Genomic DNA, 16,807 nt, shown 5'->3' with positions numbered 1-16,807 from the left:
TAACCCGCCCTACCAAGGAATGAACTGGCTCAAATTGTCAGGAGGGCCAAGAGTGGGAAACGATCCTCCAGATCTTGCTTTCCCGTCTCTCATAACACAGACAGTCCTTCCAGTCCTAGTCCCCACCCCCAAGTTTTTCCCAACCTCAGCTCCTCTCCATGCCCTACTCAGTACATCTTTTTTAAAAAAATTTTTATTTAATTAGTAATTGGCTGAGTTGGGTCTTATCTGTGGGATCTTTAGTTGTGACCCAAACAGCAAAGTTTGGGAATCAGTGGATAAGGAATCCACCTGCAATGCAGGAAACACAGGAGACATGGGTTCACTTCCTGGGTCAGGAAGATCCCCTGGAGAAGGATATGGCAACCCACTCCAGCGTTCCTGACTGGAGAATCCCACAGACAAAGGAGCCTATTGGGCTATAGCCCAAAAGATCGGACATGACTGAGCAACTACACACACACACACACACACACATTCTCCAGTTGTACTGTGCAGGTTAAGGACTTGGGCCTAGTTGTTCTGTGGCACATGGGATCCTAGTTCCCTGACCAGGGATCGAACCTGTGTCCCCACATTGCAAGGCGGATTCTTAACCACTGGACCACCAGGGGAGTCCCCTCATCCCGTCTTATATCTGACCCCTGACTCACCCGCAAGCAGCAGCACCAGGCCCAGTATGAAAAAGTCCGCATACGTGGCCAGCAAGTAGGGCACATGCAGAGGGAAAGTTCCCTCCAATGCCTGAGAGATGAGGTCCCCAGTAAGGCTGTCAAAGGCGTACATCCAGGCCCTGGCTGTACACGCAGTGGCTGCAGCAGCAGAAGAATGAACATTCACAGACAAAATTGAACACCTAGTATGTGCCATGGGACGTATTTTGAAGGAAAAAATAGGCAAAACATAATCTCAAAGATTTTTTTCATGGGGTATCGAGAGCAGACTGGGATGATTCACAAAATAGGTCCACTATTTAATATGTTAGGAGGAGATCAGTGTTTCACAAAGAAAAAAACAGGGAAGTTGGACCAGGAGGGCCAAAAAGGGAGGGATGAAATTTTAAATCAAGTGGCAACCCCCCCAAAAAAATCACTCAAAGGCAACAGCTGAGCAAAGACTCCAATATAATGAGGTGATGAGCCTGTGGGACACGCCTCCCTCCCACCAGTGCCCAGTTTCCTTTCCTCCTCTTTCTTAGTCCAATTATTTAAGGAAAGCAGGAGAGAGCTGAATAGAATGAAGTTGTGGGGTTTTCCAGCCACTGTTACCCACTTCCCCTAACAAGTCAGGTAACAAAGAGCCCATGAATAAGACCGCAATCCCATCTCCCAGTTTCCTGACCTTAGCCCCCACGCCTTTCCCCCACACCTGTCGCCTGGTCCCATCACCTCACCAATTAAAAATAACAGTATGATGTTCCAGCCAACGATGAAGGCCCAGAGCTGCCCCATCGTGACGTAGCTGCAGACATACGCAGAAGAGGAGCGTGGTACCCGGGCGTCAAACTCCACATAGCAGAGCCTCGACAGCAGAGAAGACAGGCCGGCCACCAAGAAGCAGATGACAATCGCTGGTCCAGCTACGTACTTGGCCACTGCACCAACCGTGATGTACAGGCCACCTCCCAGGTATCTGCCCACACCCAAGAACACCAGTTCTGTGGCACTCAGATGAATCTTGAGACCATCAGACTCCTTTATGGTGTCTGCCCCTCGCCAGCTTCTGATCAAACCAGCGAACATACTGATGCAGCGTCTTAGACATAGTTGAGGAGGCTACAATCTGCTGAGAAAACAAGATGCAGTCATCCAGCTTGCTTATCCGTCCTAGACCCTAGGAGTTAAAGTCCATGAAGTACTGGAGTAATGAGGGGCAGCTGGTTAAAGGACACATCCTTTAACCATGGGCAAGTTCTCCATCTCTGAGCTTTGAATTCTTCAAACATAAAGAAGCCTCTTAATGTGTTTCAAAATTGCTAGAAAGATCGTTTAAAGAGAAGTGACGGGGAGCAGAATGCTGCTGCTGCTAAGTCACTTCAGTCGTGTCCGACTCTGCGACCCCATAGAAGGCAGCCCACCAGGCTCCCCCATCACTGGGATTCTCTAGGCAAGGACACTGGAGTGGGTTGCCATTTCCTTCTCCAATGCATGAAAGTGAAAGGTGAAAATGAAGTCGCTCAGTCGTGTCCGATTCTTAGCGACCCCATGGACTGCAGCCTACCAGGCTCCTCCATCCATGGGATTTTCCAGGCAAGAGTACTGGAGTGGGGTGCCATTGCCTTCTCCAGGGGAGCAGAATACATCTTCTCAAATGTGCCCCTTTGACTGGTTGACTGTTTTGAGCCGAAGGCAGTGAAGACCCAGCAGACTCAGGAGAAGCTCCTTGCGTCTCCCTTAACTGCTCAAAATAAGGTAATCAGCTGGTGAAGAGTCCGCCTGCAATGTGAGAGACCTGGGTTTGATCCCTGGGTTGGGAAGATCCCCTGGAGAAGGGAAAGGCTACCAACTCCAGTATTCCGGCCTGGAGAATTCCATGGACTGTATAGTCCATGGGGTCGCAAAGAGTCGGACACGACTTAGCGACTTTCACAAGGGACCTACAGCAGGAAGAGAGCTATCACCAAAGACAACGTTTTATTTCTAAAAGGATTATCTGCCTGGAGTGGCAAACATTTGTATACCAAACACTTGGGCTTTTTTGTTGTTGTCATTCAGTCACTCAGTCATGTCCGACTCTTTGTTACCCCATGAACTGCAGCACACCAGGCTCTTCTGTCCTTCACTATCTCGTGGAGTTTGCTCAAATTCACATTCATTGAGTCAAAGCTGCCATCCAACCATCTCATCCTCTGTCATCCCCTTGTCCTCCTGCCCTTAATCTTTCCCAGCATCAGAGTCTTTTCCATTGAGTCAGTTCTTCACATCAGGAGGCCAAAGTATTAGAGCTTCAGCTTCAGCATCAGTCCTTCTGATGAATATTCAGGGTGAATTTCTTTTAGGATTAACTGGTTTGATCTCCCTGCCATCCAAGGGACTCACAAGGGTCTTCCAAGCATTTTCTCCTCCCATTTTCCTGTGGGTTCTCTTCCTCCCATTTGAAGCCCCAGATTCCTACTCCTTTCTCCTTAGCTCAGGGGAGGATATGAGCCTCAGTTGTTTGAATGTCTTGAGTCTCAGAATTTCTATGGGGCTCCCCAATGAAGCAAATTGAATCTCCTAATCTGTCTTTTTTTTTTTTTTGTCTGCACTGGATCTTAGTTGCAGCACGCAAGATCTTTCATTGAGGCAGGTGAACTCAGTTGCAGCATACGGGGTTTACTTCCCCAACCAGGGATCGAACCCAGGCTCCCTGCAATGTGGGCACGGAGTCTTAGCCACTGGACCACCAGGGAAGTGCCTGTTTGCCTGTCTTATGTCAGTTTAATTATTAAACCAGCCAAAGAGCTTAGAAAAGGAAATTTCTGTTCCTGCAGAAGCAAGACCTTCTGACACAGTGCCCGGTTCACAGCATCTGCTTAATGGGCATGATCTGAGTGGATAAGAATGATGATTTCTTGGTTTTAAGCAAAATCAACCAGTTCTGCCATTTCAAATCCAGCTCTGCTATTTATTAGCTAGCTGCTATTGCACGTGCTGTATACCATCTTTGTCCTGCTTTTCTCTATACCACTGGGAAAACTGTCCTTATGATCAGTATTTCCTTCTGTCCTAGATAGGGATGAAGTGACTAAGGGGCTTGGTGATCAGAAATCACAGACTCCACCTGTTTCCATGACAAAGATCTTAAAACCTGGTAGCTTCCTGTTTCGTTGCCTGCAGAGTGACATGGAATAGGGACTCTGCTTTGGGGCAGAAGGAGATGGAATTTGTAGGGAGGGACAGACTCAAGCTCAGCTCAGTCAAAGCATCACAGCAGAGTGGCCTCCCAACTAACTGCCTGGAGGGACGAGGAAGTAACCTTTACTCTGAATCAGAAATGAAAGGACTCTATTTCCTGCTGCTCTGGGGTGTGAAATGTCCCCTCACTACACTGCTCTGCAGGGAGAGGCTGACCCCGTGACCACAATTCACCATCAGGGGGCTTCCACCCCTGATACTCTGAAGTCCAAGTTTAGCATTTTGATTCAGAGCAAGCATTCAAAGAGCCAGGACATTCTGATTAGAATCTTGGCTCCTCGAACACTACTGTGCCTTTGAACAAGTCATACATTTCTCTGGACCTGTGTTTTCTTCTTGCTTAAATGCTGCTGACCAACCCCTATGCACCGTGAGTAGGAGGAATGTAAGGTTCTCTAAAAAAAACTAAAAGTGAAATTACCACATGATCCAGCAATTCCACTGCTGGCTGTACACCCAAAAGAACTGAAAACAGGATCTCAAAGAGACACTTGTGCACCTATATTCATAGCAGCATTAATCACAATAGCTGAAAGTTGGAAGCAACTCAGATGTCCATCCTCAAAGAAATGGATAAACGTGATGAGGTCTATACATGCATTGAAATACTATTCAGCCTTGAAAACACCGACATTTCTGATACACGCTACAACATGGAGGAAACTTGAAAACATTATGCTAAGTGACATAATACAAATATTGTATGATTCCAGTTCTATGAAGTACTGAGAACAGTCAAAATCATAGAGACGGAAAGTAGAACGGTGGGAACTTGCCTGGTGGTCCAGTGGTTAAGATGGCCTTGCAATGCAGGGGAGACTGGTCAATTCCCGATCTGGGAACTAAGACCCCAAATGCTGTGGGGCAGCTGAGCCTGCAGACCACAACTACTGAAGCCCGTGTGCTCTGGAGCCCTCGAGACACAACTACAGAGTCCTTGTGTCGCAATAAGATCCAGCATGACACAACTAAGACCCAGAGCAGCCATGTAAACAAATTTAAAAAAAGAAAGTAGAATGGTGGTTCAGCAGAGGGGCTGGGGAGAAATAGGAGTTATTATAAAATGGAGACACAATTTCAGTTTTACAAGATGAAAAGAGTTCTGGAGATCAGAACTCTTACAATGTACATAACACCTAACATTACTGAACTGTACACTTTAAAATGGTCAAAATGGTAAATTCTCTGTTATGTGTATTTTGTCACCATTTAAAAAATTGCTACTAATGCTGAATAATATAGTCAGCTTCACAGAGTTGATGGGTGTAGCAAACCCAAAAGTAATATACTATAAGTCACCATACAGTTGCCCCTCATGAATACCCAACTCCACAGAAGCTCAAGTTCCTTACAGTTGCCCCTGTATCTTCAGATGAGGCACCCACAGACACGGAGGGCAGACAGTATATAGAAGACTGAAACCAGGGGTCCACATGCCCATTCAGTGTATAAGGGTAATTATTAATATGGTTTGTACATAAGTCAAAAAAATAGGCTTAGATCGTCAGGACACAGGTCCAATTACCTCCCATCCCCTACACACACCTTTTTTCCACACACACTCCCTGCTCCTGCTTTCATTGGAAAAAGGGTCAGTCAGGGGCCGGGCTGACTGCCCCCTACATTCTGGGATTGCAGGGGTCTCTTTGGGAGGATGTGAACTCAGCGCCCAGTCTCCTACAGAAGAGGGTGACCCGAGACTTAACGGACCCTTGGAGCAGATCCTGGAGCACTGGGTCAGTCAGGGAGGCTGAGGTTAAGCTGTGCAGGGCTGGAGCTGAGACATCTCCAAGAACTGAAGCGGGGAGTCCTGAGCGCAGAAGACAGTCCTCACCCCTGGGTTGTTGGGGTGGAGATGGAGCGGGGCGGGCAGAGAGCATCTGCCGTGTTGCTATCAGCCCTGACTCTTCTGTGGTTACCCTCAGGGGAGGTTCTGAGAGGTTTATTTTATTGTAGTAAAACACCCATAACATAACATTGACCATTTTAACCATCTTTAAGTGTCTGATCCAATCATATTAACTGCATTCACCTTTTGTGCAACCAAACTCCAGGACTTTGTTTTCATTTGGCAAAACTTAAACTCTGTACCCATTAAGCAAAAATTCCCGTTTTCTCCCTCAGTTCCTTGCAATCACCCTTCTACTTTCTGTCTCTATGCATCTGACTACACCAGGCGCTTCATTTCCGTGGAGTCGTAGAGTATTTGTCCTTTCCTGTCAGGCTCATTTCACTTAGAAGAATGTCCACAATTCCCTTCCTTTCTAATGCTGAATAAACAGTACATACCATATTCCTTGCACACACCACATTGGCTTATCCCTTCCTTGGTCAGTGGGCACTTGGGTTGCTTTCATGTTCTAGTTATTGTGAATAATGCTGCTGTGAACTCGAATGTATAAATGTCTCTTCCCGAGTGTGGTTTCAATTCTTCTGGGTATATCCTCAGAGGTAGAATTGCTGGGTCATATGGTTTTAAGATTTTTATCTGCTGGTGATGGAGAAAATGTTCACATATTGAGGTATGGGGAAGTCATTTTGGCTTATCCATGGTTCAGCCTGAACTCTGTGTGAATTAAAACAGCCTGTCAGACCCTCATAGCGCTTAACCACTAAGGTAAAGAATGTCTGTTCTGAAGATAAATATGAGTAACTCCCTTCTCACAGCATCCGTGTTAACACTCCCTGGAAGATAAGGTTCCCTCCCCAGACACCAAGAAGCTTTTGTCTCGCTATGAACTAGGTCTGTCTCTTTTGAAAACTTGAAGAAATACACCCTGTCATGTTGATGTATGTCCTTTGCTTGGATGAGGTGGAAGACTGCGCTGGACACCACGCTTCAGCAGAGCAGTTCCTCAGAGCTCTAGGGACACTGTCTCCCTTGAGGGCCACAGTTTGGCTCTAAGAAAACTCTTTCCTATTTCGGTTATGTACTTTTCATTGATCATTTCTGTGGACACTTGAACTCATTTGATCAAGGACCGTGAGAAATACGAGCTATAAGAGTTGAGATCCCACTCAACCCTGCTCCCTCCCAGTCCTCTTACACGACTCGACCCCCCACAGTCTGCACCCGACCTGAGACACCCCAGTGTGGGGACCTTCAAGCTCAGCTGTGCCCCAACCAGGAGAAGGCAGCTTAACATCTCTGATGTGAATCCAAACAACGCAAGCATGGAACAAGCACCGTGCCTGCATCCAGCCTTGCACAAAGGGATGGAAGAGGATGTGACTTGTTCCACTTCTTCTAGGAGCTGTTTTCTGGGAGAGCTGAGCATACACACACACACACACATGCTTCCCAGGTGGCCCTAGTGGTGAAGAACCTGCCTGCCCATCTACCAGGGAGGGGATGTAAGAGACAGGGTTCTGTCCTTGGGTGGGGAAGATCCCCTGGAGAAGGGCATGGCAACCCACTCCAGTATTCTTGCCTGGAGAATCCCATGGACAGAGGAGGTTGGCGGGCTATAGTCCATGGGGCACAGAGTTGGACACCACTGAAGTGACTTAGCGCACACACACACATACACACACACACACATGCATGCACACACGCATATATTTGTGTGTGTGTACATAGCTGTTGTTGGCCAAAATATTGGCTTTCTCTGCCCACTGAAAAAAAATATGTGGAGACAGAGTTTGGAGGTAATATACAGGTGGCTTTAATTCTCAATTGGCAGAGAAGGAAATAAAGTAGGTTCAGGCCTCAAGGACTGTGCCTCCCCTCCTAAGATAAAGGCTTATAAGATGAAGGCTCACAGTCAGGAGTCAGTGAAGAGGAACCAAGGTGGGAGGATCTTGTCTTCTTCCTCTTGCATTCTTTCAAAAACCATCATAGGCTGGCGTCAGTAGCCCAGTGATTGAGTCGGGCAGTTCGGTGGGTCTGCGGCCTTCTTTCCGAAACGTAACAAGGTGAAGGGAGTGTCATAAGGGTAAGCAAAGGGTAATAGGTGTGAAGTGCAGCTCCTCCACAATCAGGGGGCAGAAAAGCAAAGCCAGTTACAGACATGCAGAGTTAGGAGCAATTAAAGTTAAAAAAAAAAAAAAAAGGAAATGTTTAGGCCTGCTCACTGTTTTCTTTTTTCTTCTTTGTTCTCAGGAAAGGGAAAGAGAAAAACTCACTCCGCTTTTTCCTTTTCACTGCCACATACCCAGCAGTGGACTTGCTACATCATATGGTAGTTCTATTTTTAGTTTTAAGAGACACCTCCATACAGTTTTTTTCTACAGTGGCTGCATCAATTTACACCCCTGCCAACAGTGTACATGGGTCCCGTTTTGTCCAAATCCTAGCCAACCTTTGTCATTTCTGTCCTTTCTGATGACAGCCTTTCTGACAGGTGCAAAGTGGCATCTCTCACGGTTTTGGTTTCCATTTCCTTGATGATTAGCGCTGTTGAGCATCTTGTCACGTGTCTGTTGGCCACAGCATTTTCTCTTTGAAAAATATCTATTTAGTACTGCTCATGTTTTAGTTGAGTTGTTTGTTTGTTTCTTTGATGTTGAGTTGTATGAGCTGTTTATATATGTTGAATATTAATGTGTCATTTGCAGATTTATCTTCTCCCATTCAGCAGAAGAACTGACTCATTGAAAAAGACCCTGATGCTGGGAAAGATTGAAGATGGGAAGAGAAGGGGATGACAGAGGATGAGATGTTTGGATGGCATCACCGACTCAATGGACATGAGTTTGAGCAAGTTCTGGGAGTTGGTGATGGACTGGGAGGGCTGGCGTGCTGCAGTCCATGGGGTCGCAAAGAGTCAGACGTGACTGAGCAACTGAACTGAACTGAAGGGTTGATTGCTCTGAGTTATGTCTGATTCTGCAATCCCATGGACAGTAGCCCACCAGGCTCCTCTATCCATGGAATTCTCCGGGCAAGAATACTGAAGTGGGTTGCCATGTCTTCCTCCAGGGGATCTTCCTGACCCAGGGACCAAACCCAGATCTCCCACATTGCAGGCAGATTGTGCTTTCAACCAAATAAGAGGCCAGTAGTACATGTAATGCAGAAGGCAATGGCACCCCAGTCCAGTACTCTTGCCTGGAAAATCCCATGGATGGAGGAGCCTGGTGGCTGCAGTCCATGGGGTTGCTGAGGGTCGGGCACGACTGAGCGACTTCACTTTCAGTCTTCACTTTTCTGCATTGGAGAAGGAAATGGCAACCCACTCCGGTATTCTTGCCTGGAGAACCCCAGGGACGGGGGAGCCTGGTGGGCTGCCGTCTATGGGGTCGCACAGAGTCAGACATGACTGAAGCGACTTAGCAGCAGCAGCAGCAGTACATGTAAGTGCTTACCAGGTGGCACTAGTGGTAAAGAACATGCCTGCCAATGCAGGAGACATAGAGATGTGGGTTCCATCCTTGAGTTGGGAAGATCCCCTGGAGGAAGACAGGAAACCTGCTTCAGCATTCTTGCCTGGAGAATTCCATGGACACAGTCCATGGGGTCACAAAGAGTCGGGGATGACAGAACAGCTAACACTTTCACTTTCTTTTTGGGAAACAAAGATACCATATGCCATGGAGCAACTGGATGGGAGAGCCACAACTACCGAGTCCAAGTGCCACAGCTACACTCCATGCACTGAAAGGAAAGATCCCATATGATGAATGAAGATCCTGTGTGCTGCAACTAGGACCCAAAGCAGCCAAATAAAAAAATGAAAAGAAAAAAAAAACCCACAATAGCACAGCCTTGCGGTGTGGTAGGGGCAGGATTCTGCCCTGCCCATTTGAGATATATACAACGATACTTTTGAGCTATGTTGCAGATATTGAACCCCCTAGCCAGCTGAAAAAAGTTAACTGTACACTACCCATGAACACATAGACCCCAGACCAGTTGGAATCAGAAAGTTGATGATGCTGATTCCCAGTGACCTCACACCAACCCATCAGAAGAATGTCTATTAGCTCATCATGTTCTCCTCTTTGAACAATTATTATAAACCTCCTCTTACCCTTCCATGTCAGGACACATGGTTTTGAGGGCATTAGCCTGCTTTTGCCCCCTTGGCTCTATCTCCACTATTCAGTTTGGTACTTGGTTACAAAGGCTGGATTTTGGCTACCCTATCACATTGTATAGCTACCCAGGGCAATCTAATAACTTGTACTGTTTCTTGACCTCCTTCACTCTACTTCCATTGTTCCAACAAACAGTCCTGTACTTCATTATTACCAACTTTTTGAATGTCCATACTCTAAATTTTAGCATTCTGTTCTGCAGTAACAACTTTATATCTTGTCTTTTTACTTTCACTTCCTATCTTAGAGCTTCACTCAACTATAACCATTTATCAATCACCCATTACCTAAACCACTTTCCCCCACTTCTAGCAATGCAGTTTCATTTTTCAATTGAAAATTTTTCTTTATCAACTCTACTGTGTGACTCTGAGTTTACAATAGAAAAGCAAAGAAAAACAATCATTTACACAATGTTACACTTTGTTTCCAGAGAAGGCAATGGCACCCCACTCCAGTACTCTTGCTTGGAAAATCCCATGGATGAAGGAGCCTGGTAGGCTGCAGTCCATGAGATCGCTAAGAGTCGGACACGACTGAGCAATTTCACTTTCACTTTTCACTTTCATGCATTGGAGAAGGAAATGGCAACCCACTCCAGTGTTCTTGCCTGGAGAATCCCAGGGACAGGGGAGCCTGGTGGGCTGCCATCTATGGGGTCGCACAGAGTCAGACACGACTGAGGTGACTTAGCAGCAGCAGCAGCACACCATGTCTATGAAGTGGGGGAAGAGATTTTTTAAAAATGATCATTTTATTGATATGAATGATCTACTTTATCTGTTATTAATCTCTTTTTTAAGAGTCTACATTGTCCGAGAGTAATATAACTACCCTAGCTTTCTTCTGTTACTGCTTACACAGTGTGTCTGTTCCCTTCCTTTTACTTCCAATCTGTTTGTCCTAATATTTCAAGTGTAACTCTTGACACAATATACAGTACCCGAGTTTCCTTCCCATGAGGCAATCTCTGGTGTTTTTGCTGCAAAGAGCCACAAGCAGGATCTTCTTACCTGTAGGTTAATATTTTGTTTCTTCCTCTGGATGTTGATTATATCATGGTACTTTCTTTATGAAAGTTCATCTTGCTACACATTTGTGAAGACTGAACTTTTCATTATGCATATTATGCTATTAAAAGTTTATTTGAAAAAATATACATATACAACACCAATGTGATTTTTTCCACTGCCAGTAAACATAGAGCTTTAAATGCATACACCATCACAGTCTATCAGGGAACGTTTAATTTTAAGGAATCCTATATGTTGTTTTCTGTTTCTCAAGGGCCTTCTGTTCCTTATAAGTTCCTGGAAAACAGAAACGAGCAGAGCTGCACAGTTCTCAGGACTGAGGTCATGAGGTGGAACGCATACATGGATTCCTTTCAGTAACCTTTTTACTTTTCTGTAAAACTACTTAGTCATCTTCCTATTTCCAATACATGGATTGTCTTCTGGCCCTGTGACAATTGCTATTCCCCTAGTTACTGTTGCTATGGACCTATGACTATTGTTATTCCCTTAGTTACTGTTGTTAAGCATCTGGTTTCAGTGTTTTTTACTCAACTTTATTTTTCTGTCTAAAGCTTCCTTGTATAACAATATATAAGCACACGCTGCCATGAATAAAGTACCCTTGTTCCAGTAGAGACTTGGGTCCCCCACGTCCTTCTTTTCTTCACCTTCTTTTTGTCGACTCCTGTCCCCAGGTTCTGTTCTGTCAAGAAGACAATAACAACAGTCCACAGACTCAAAGTGTCCCTTGAACCAGAAGATAACTCCAGTGCCTAGAGGGATTCCACACAGCATCGATGTCCTGTGGTTACAGGATGTTTTTGTCAAGTCTGAGAATTGGAGGCTGGTCGCTGTGGCTCATCGTTCCCTGCCAGGCTGTGTCGGATCCCATATCCAAGGTATATGACAAATCCTAGTAGGGAAATGAGACAGTGAGAAGGGAAAGTAGGCGCTCTCATCACTTACAAATACCCAATAGACCTCCTAGTACGGTGTCTGACAAACTTTTGGGGACAAGATAGTAGGAAGAGTACTGGGTTCAGTCACACCTCTTTATCCTGGAAAGTCACTTACCAATTGCATTCCAGATGCCAAATTGGACCCAGGCCCCAGAGGTGATCTGCATCATCAGGTAAATGTTCACAAAGATGCTCACCAGTGGGAGGACAGGCAGAGCAGGGACCTGTGGGCAGAGTCAGTTCATCCCTGGACACAGCCCAGACCTCTGAAAGGGAGACCCTACCCCACGTGGGTGAGAAGACTCAAGTCCTCTTCAGGCTGTGTGTTCAGTGCCTACTGAGATTGTGTATGTAAAGCACTCTGTGTGGAACTGGGAAGGGACCACTGGTTTTAGCAACTTCTCTTCTTCTCTGGACCAGGAGAGGATGTTTAGACGTCAAAGCCTGCAGATTGCATTCACTGAAGGTGGACACTTTGGACACATAAGGTCACCTACCTTGAAGTAAAGGGGAGAGGGGTCCTGGGGCTGCCTCCAGATGATGACCATGACCCCAGTGATGAGCAGCAGCAGCAGCACAGCCACTGTTGTGAGCACGGAGTCTCCAGAGAACACCTGGATGGGCCACTGGGCCAGAACCAGGCTCAGGATTATCAGCAGGAGAACTGCAAGGGTCAAGGAGGAGAATAGGCTGGACCCAGAAGACAAATGTATCAGTGCCTTGGGTCACACCCCACTCCAAAGTTGCCCACCCCAGGAAGGGACATCGTATCTCCAAGGCTTTTCAACTTCCAAAATACACATTCCCACCACCTCCTGTCAGTTTCAGAATATGACCAAAGAGAAATCCCACTGCTCACCAAGCAGGAAGGCACATCCATAGACAATCTGGCCAGATTTCCAGGTGGGGATGGTGCTGCCAGGGAACCACAGACTCTTTAGAAAGTTTGACATTCTTGCTTCAGGTATAGATCCTGAAGGACTTTCTTCAGTTACAGGCCCCATCTCAGTTTCTTCCTCTGTTTTCTTATTCTTGCTGAAATTCTGATCTGCCTGGTACCTGAATTAGAGGTATTAAAGCAATATTAAGAGTAGCCCCTACTGATCCATCATCACACAATCTATTCCCCATCTGTGCTGCCTTAAGCAGAGCAGGATTTTAGAAGGCAGCATATCAGCCGAAGATGACTACCTCCCTATCAGTTCCCACAAGTCCAAGACCCGCAGTCAAAGTGAAGTGGAGTCTCACCTGAGGACAAGCACAGAAAAAGCCACAAGGGTGTAAGCAAGCATGATCCCAATTAACGTGAATTCCACAATATCTCGGAGCTCAAAGGGTAATGCCACGATCGCTAGAATGAGGGTGGAAGAAGGGAATTAGAAACCACTGGAAAAGTCCAGATGAGGGGAACTGATTAGAGAAGGAGTGGGTTTTGCTTATTCACCTGCAAGAGTTCCAGAAGCCAGGATGGCTATGATGGGGCTGTGGGTACCGGCATGGATCCATCCAAGTCCCCGGAAAAGGAGCCCATCATCTGCCATCGCACAGATCAACCGAGACAAGACAAACATGGCTCTAAGGAGGCTGGATAAGAAAATGGGAACATGTGGAGAAGCAGGACAGACCGGCCATCTGCTCTCTAGTCCATGTGAGGTGTCCTTCCCTCTTGTCTCTCAATCCCAAGAGACAGGATACCTGAGCATCTGACAGTAGATGGGGAGAAACTCATGACTCTGACCTGTATAAAAGGGCACATAGGAAGACAACAGCCATGACATATCCGGCAGGAGCCCACCCAACATGGAAAAAAGCCTGTGGCAAAGGATTGTAGTGATGAATCTGGTAGTAGGGCACCATGAGGGTGAGTGCCACCGAGACACCCGAGTACGCCAAAAAGCAGATGAAGATGGAGATCACCATGCTCAAGGGGACGGAACGCTGAGGATTTCGAGCTTCTCTCCCTGCAGGATGGGTGGAAGTAATGGGTCAGGAAACACACTGGGGTGAAAGCACAAAACCCCCTCCCTCACACACCTCACCTTCTACCCATCCCTAAGCCCAAGGGGAGCCCAAACCATGTCCAAACCCCCAATGGGACATACAATGACCTTGTTACCTTTAGTGACAATGACACTGAAGCCAAAATATGATCTGAAAAATATAGCTGCTCCATGGAGAATCCCTTCAAAGCCAAAAGGCACAAACCCTCCAGAACCCAGAGGGCCCAAGCTGTGGTGAGAGAAGGAACGAGGATGAACATGGGTGAAGTGAGTTCAGCCTTCTCTACTGGACTTCTCTGTTAACACCACAAGTCCTAGGCTCCAGGACTGCCATCACCTGGATCCATCAGCCCAGGTCTCTCGAGTCCCCACCATGTTGTCAACCCGGCACACCCTCACCCCTCACACGTGTTACTAAGGTCAAGGATACCCTCCAGTCCTGTAGATGTCACTTGATCCAGATGTGTTTTTGTAGTCCTGTTCCGTGAGCTGCCAGTTGAGCAGGTCTCCCTTAATGAAGCCAGAGATGATCATGAAGATTGGAATCAAAATATTCAAGCTTGTGAACACTTTGATAATCCAGGCTGACACAGGAACTCCAAGAACCAGTACTCCTTGGATAAGATGGAATAGGAAGCATCCAAAATAAATGAATATATAGAGACAGAAAGCAGACTAGTGGTCACCAGGGTCTGGGGGTTTGGTGACCGGGGTCGAGGTAGCAGATGGGCAGTGATTGCTCAATGAGTACTGGGTTTCCTTTTCAGGTGATGAAAATCTCTGGAACTAGGTGGAGGTGATGGTTGTAGAACACTGTGAATTTACTAGATGTCACTGAGTGTGTCCTTTATGATGGTTAATTTCTTACTGTGGCAATCATCTCACAACAGGGGGGATCTAAAAAAATCATGATATTGTGTACCTTGAATTTAGACATTTGTTTATGTCAAATATATCTCAATAAAGGTGGGCAAGTATTAAAATTGTTAATTTTATGCCATGAGAATTTCATCTCCATTGAAAAAACATCTTTGGTCTCAATAGAGAGGAAGGAACTTTTTTGGTCTAAGGAAATGATTCTGAGCAGGCATAATTTTGCCTTCCAAGGGACATTTGGCTCTGTCCGGGGATATTCTCAATACCTCAGTTTGGGGGAATGGGCATCAGGGGTATCTAGTGGGTAAAGGCCAGGGTTGTTGCTCAAAACTCTATAATGACTTGGAAAAAAAAAACCCACCTTACAATGCACAGGACCACCCCCACACCAAAGAATGATCCAGCCCAGAATCTCTACTGCCAAGGGTAGAAAACAACCGGCTATGTCCTCCCTTTCTGTCTCTCATATCTCAGACCCTTCTTCCCGTTCTAAGCCCCCCACCATTCCACCACTCCAATCCTTTCCCACCCCACTTCCCCCTCCACACCTCACTCTTCTATCACTGACCCCTTCTCACCAGTAATCAGCAGCAGCGGGCCCAGCACGACAAAGTTGGGGAAAGTGCCGAGGGCAGAGGGCATATACGGAGAGAAGGTTCCTTCTAACGCCTGAGAGATGTGGTTCCCAGTGAGGCTGTCAAAGGCGATGCTCCAGGCCTTGGCCACACAAGCAGTGCCTGCAGTGATAAGAGGAATATTCAGTAACACACATAAACACACATCCTCTGCTATGTGCCTTGGGATGTATTTTTTTTAAAAAAATTAAGCAAAAACCCTAATCTCAAAGTTTCTCTTCATGGGGGAGGGGAGAGAGGGAAGGGGAAAGCAGACCCAAATGATTCACAAAATACATCAACTGGTTAATACACTGAGAGATCAATGCTATATAAGAAAAGAAGACAGGGAAGTGGGACCAGGAGGGCAGGGAGATGAGGGTGAAATGTAAAATCTAGAGATAATGGAAATTCCCACAAAGACAACAGCTGAGCAGAGACTTCAATATGATGAGGGGGTGAGGCTGTGGGCCATGTCCCCCTCTCATCTACCCTCTATAGTTCCCTTTCTTCTGAGTTCTTGGTCCATCATTTAAGCAAAACAGGATAGAGCTAAGTAGAAAGAAGTTGAAGGGGTTTTGGCCACTATTACCAGCTTCCTGCTGCAAGGTCAACAGCAAGAGGTTTATAAATGAGTATGACCCCAATATCACCTCCCTGTTCCTGGATCTTTAGCCCACATCTTCCCCCTACCCATCATCTCACCAACAAATAAGGACAAAATGAGGTTCCAGCCAATGACAAAGGCACACAGTTGTCCCATGATGACATAGCTATGGAGATACATAGAATCAACGTGTGGTATCCGGGCCCCCAGCTCAGCATAGCAGAGCCCGAACAACACAGAAGACAGGGAGTCCACCAAGAAGCAGATGATAACTGATGGTCCAGCTATTAGCTTGGCAATGAATCCAATCAAGACATACACGCCGGATCCCAGGCTTCTGCCCACACCCAAGACAACCAGATCTAGGATGTTAAGATGAGCCGTGGGACTCTCAGACTCTTCTATGGGCTCCAGCGGCCGCCTGTGGACCAGCTTCTGACCAAACTGGCGAACATACTGACACAGCATCCTAGACATAGTTGAGGAGACCATGATCTGCTGAGAAAACAAGACACAGAGCCATCAAGAATGTCCATCCTACACAAGGTCCTACTGTGTAACCCAGGAAACTCTGTTCAATATCCTGTGATAAACCATAATAGAAAAGAATATCAAAAAGCACCAAAATACATATATATAACTGAATCCCTTTGCCGTACAGCCAAAGTTAATACATTATAAGTCAACTTTACTTCAACAAAATAAATGTTAGAAGAAAGAATGTCCATCTGCCCTTGGCCCTGGGAATCCAATTCCACAAAGCAATGGAGTGATGGGGAAGTGAGTGAATAGTGAGTCAC

General features: G+C 46.3%; 1 protein-coding gene across 1 annotated transcript; it reads right to left on the bottom strand.

Moving 5' to 3' along the window:
* Positions 1-11,599: 11,599 nt before the first annotated feature.
* On the bottom strand, positions 11,600-16,475 carry LOC104984173 (cationic amino acid transporter 3-like). Its single transcript, XM_010833807.1, has 11 exons — positions 16,106-16,475; positions 15,365-15,523; positions 14,341-14,524; positions 14,027-14,139; positions 13,649-13,871; positions 13,355-13,494; positions 13,159-13,261; positions 12,770-12,969; positions 12,408-12,574; positions 12,026-12,134; positions 11,600-11,864 (listed from the first exon to the last, which is right to left on the bottom strand). The coding sequence occupies exons 1-11, from the start codon at positions 16,473-16,475 to the stop codon at positions 11,776-11,778; spliced, it is 1,857 nt and encodes a 618-aa protein (XP_010832109.1). The 3' UTR covers positions 11,600-11,775.
* Positions 16,476-16,807: the final 332 nt, after the last annotated feature.

Source organism: Bison bison, unplaced genomic scaffold (assembly GCF_000754665.1).
Source record: "Bison bison bison isolate TAMUID 2011002044 unplaced genomic scaffold, Bison_UMD1.0 scf7180017863933, whole genome shotgun sequence".
Classification (NCBI taxonomy): domain Eukaryota; kingdom Metazoa; phylum Chordata; class Mammalia; order Artiodactyla; family Bovidae; genus Bison; species Bison bison.
The sequence above is the reverse complement of the archived record's forward strand: the minus strand, read 5'-3'. Positions and strand labels throughout refer to the sequence as shown.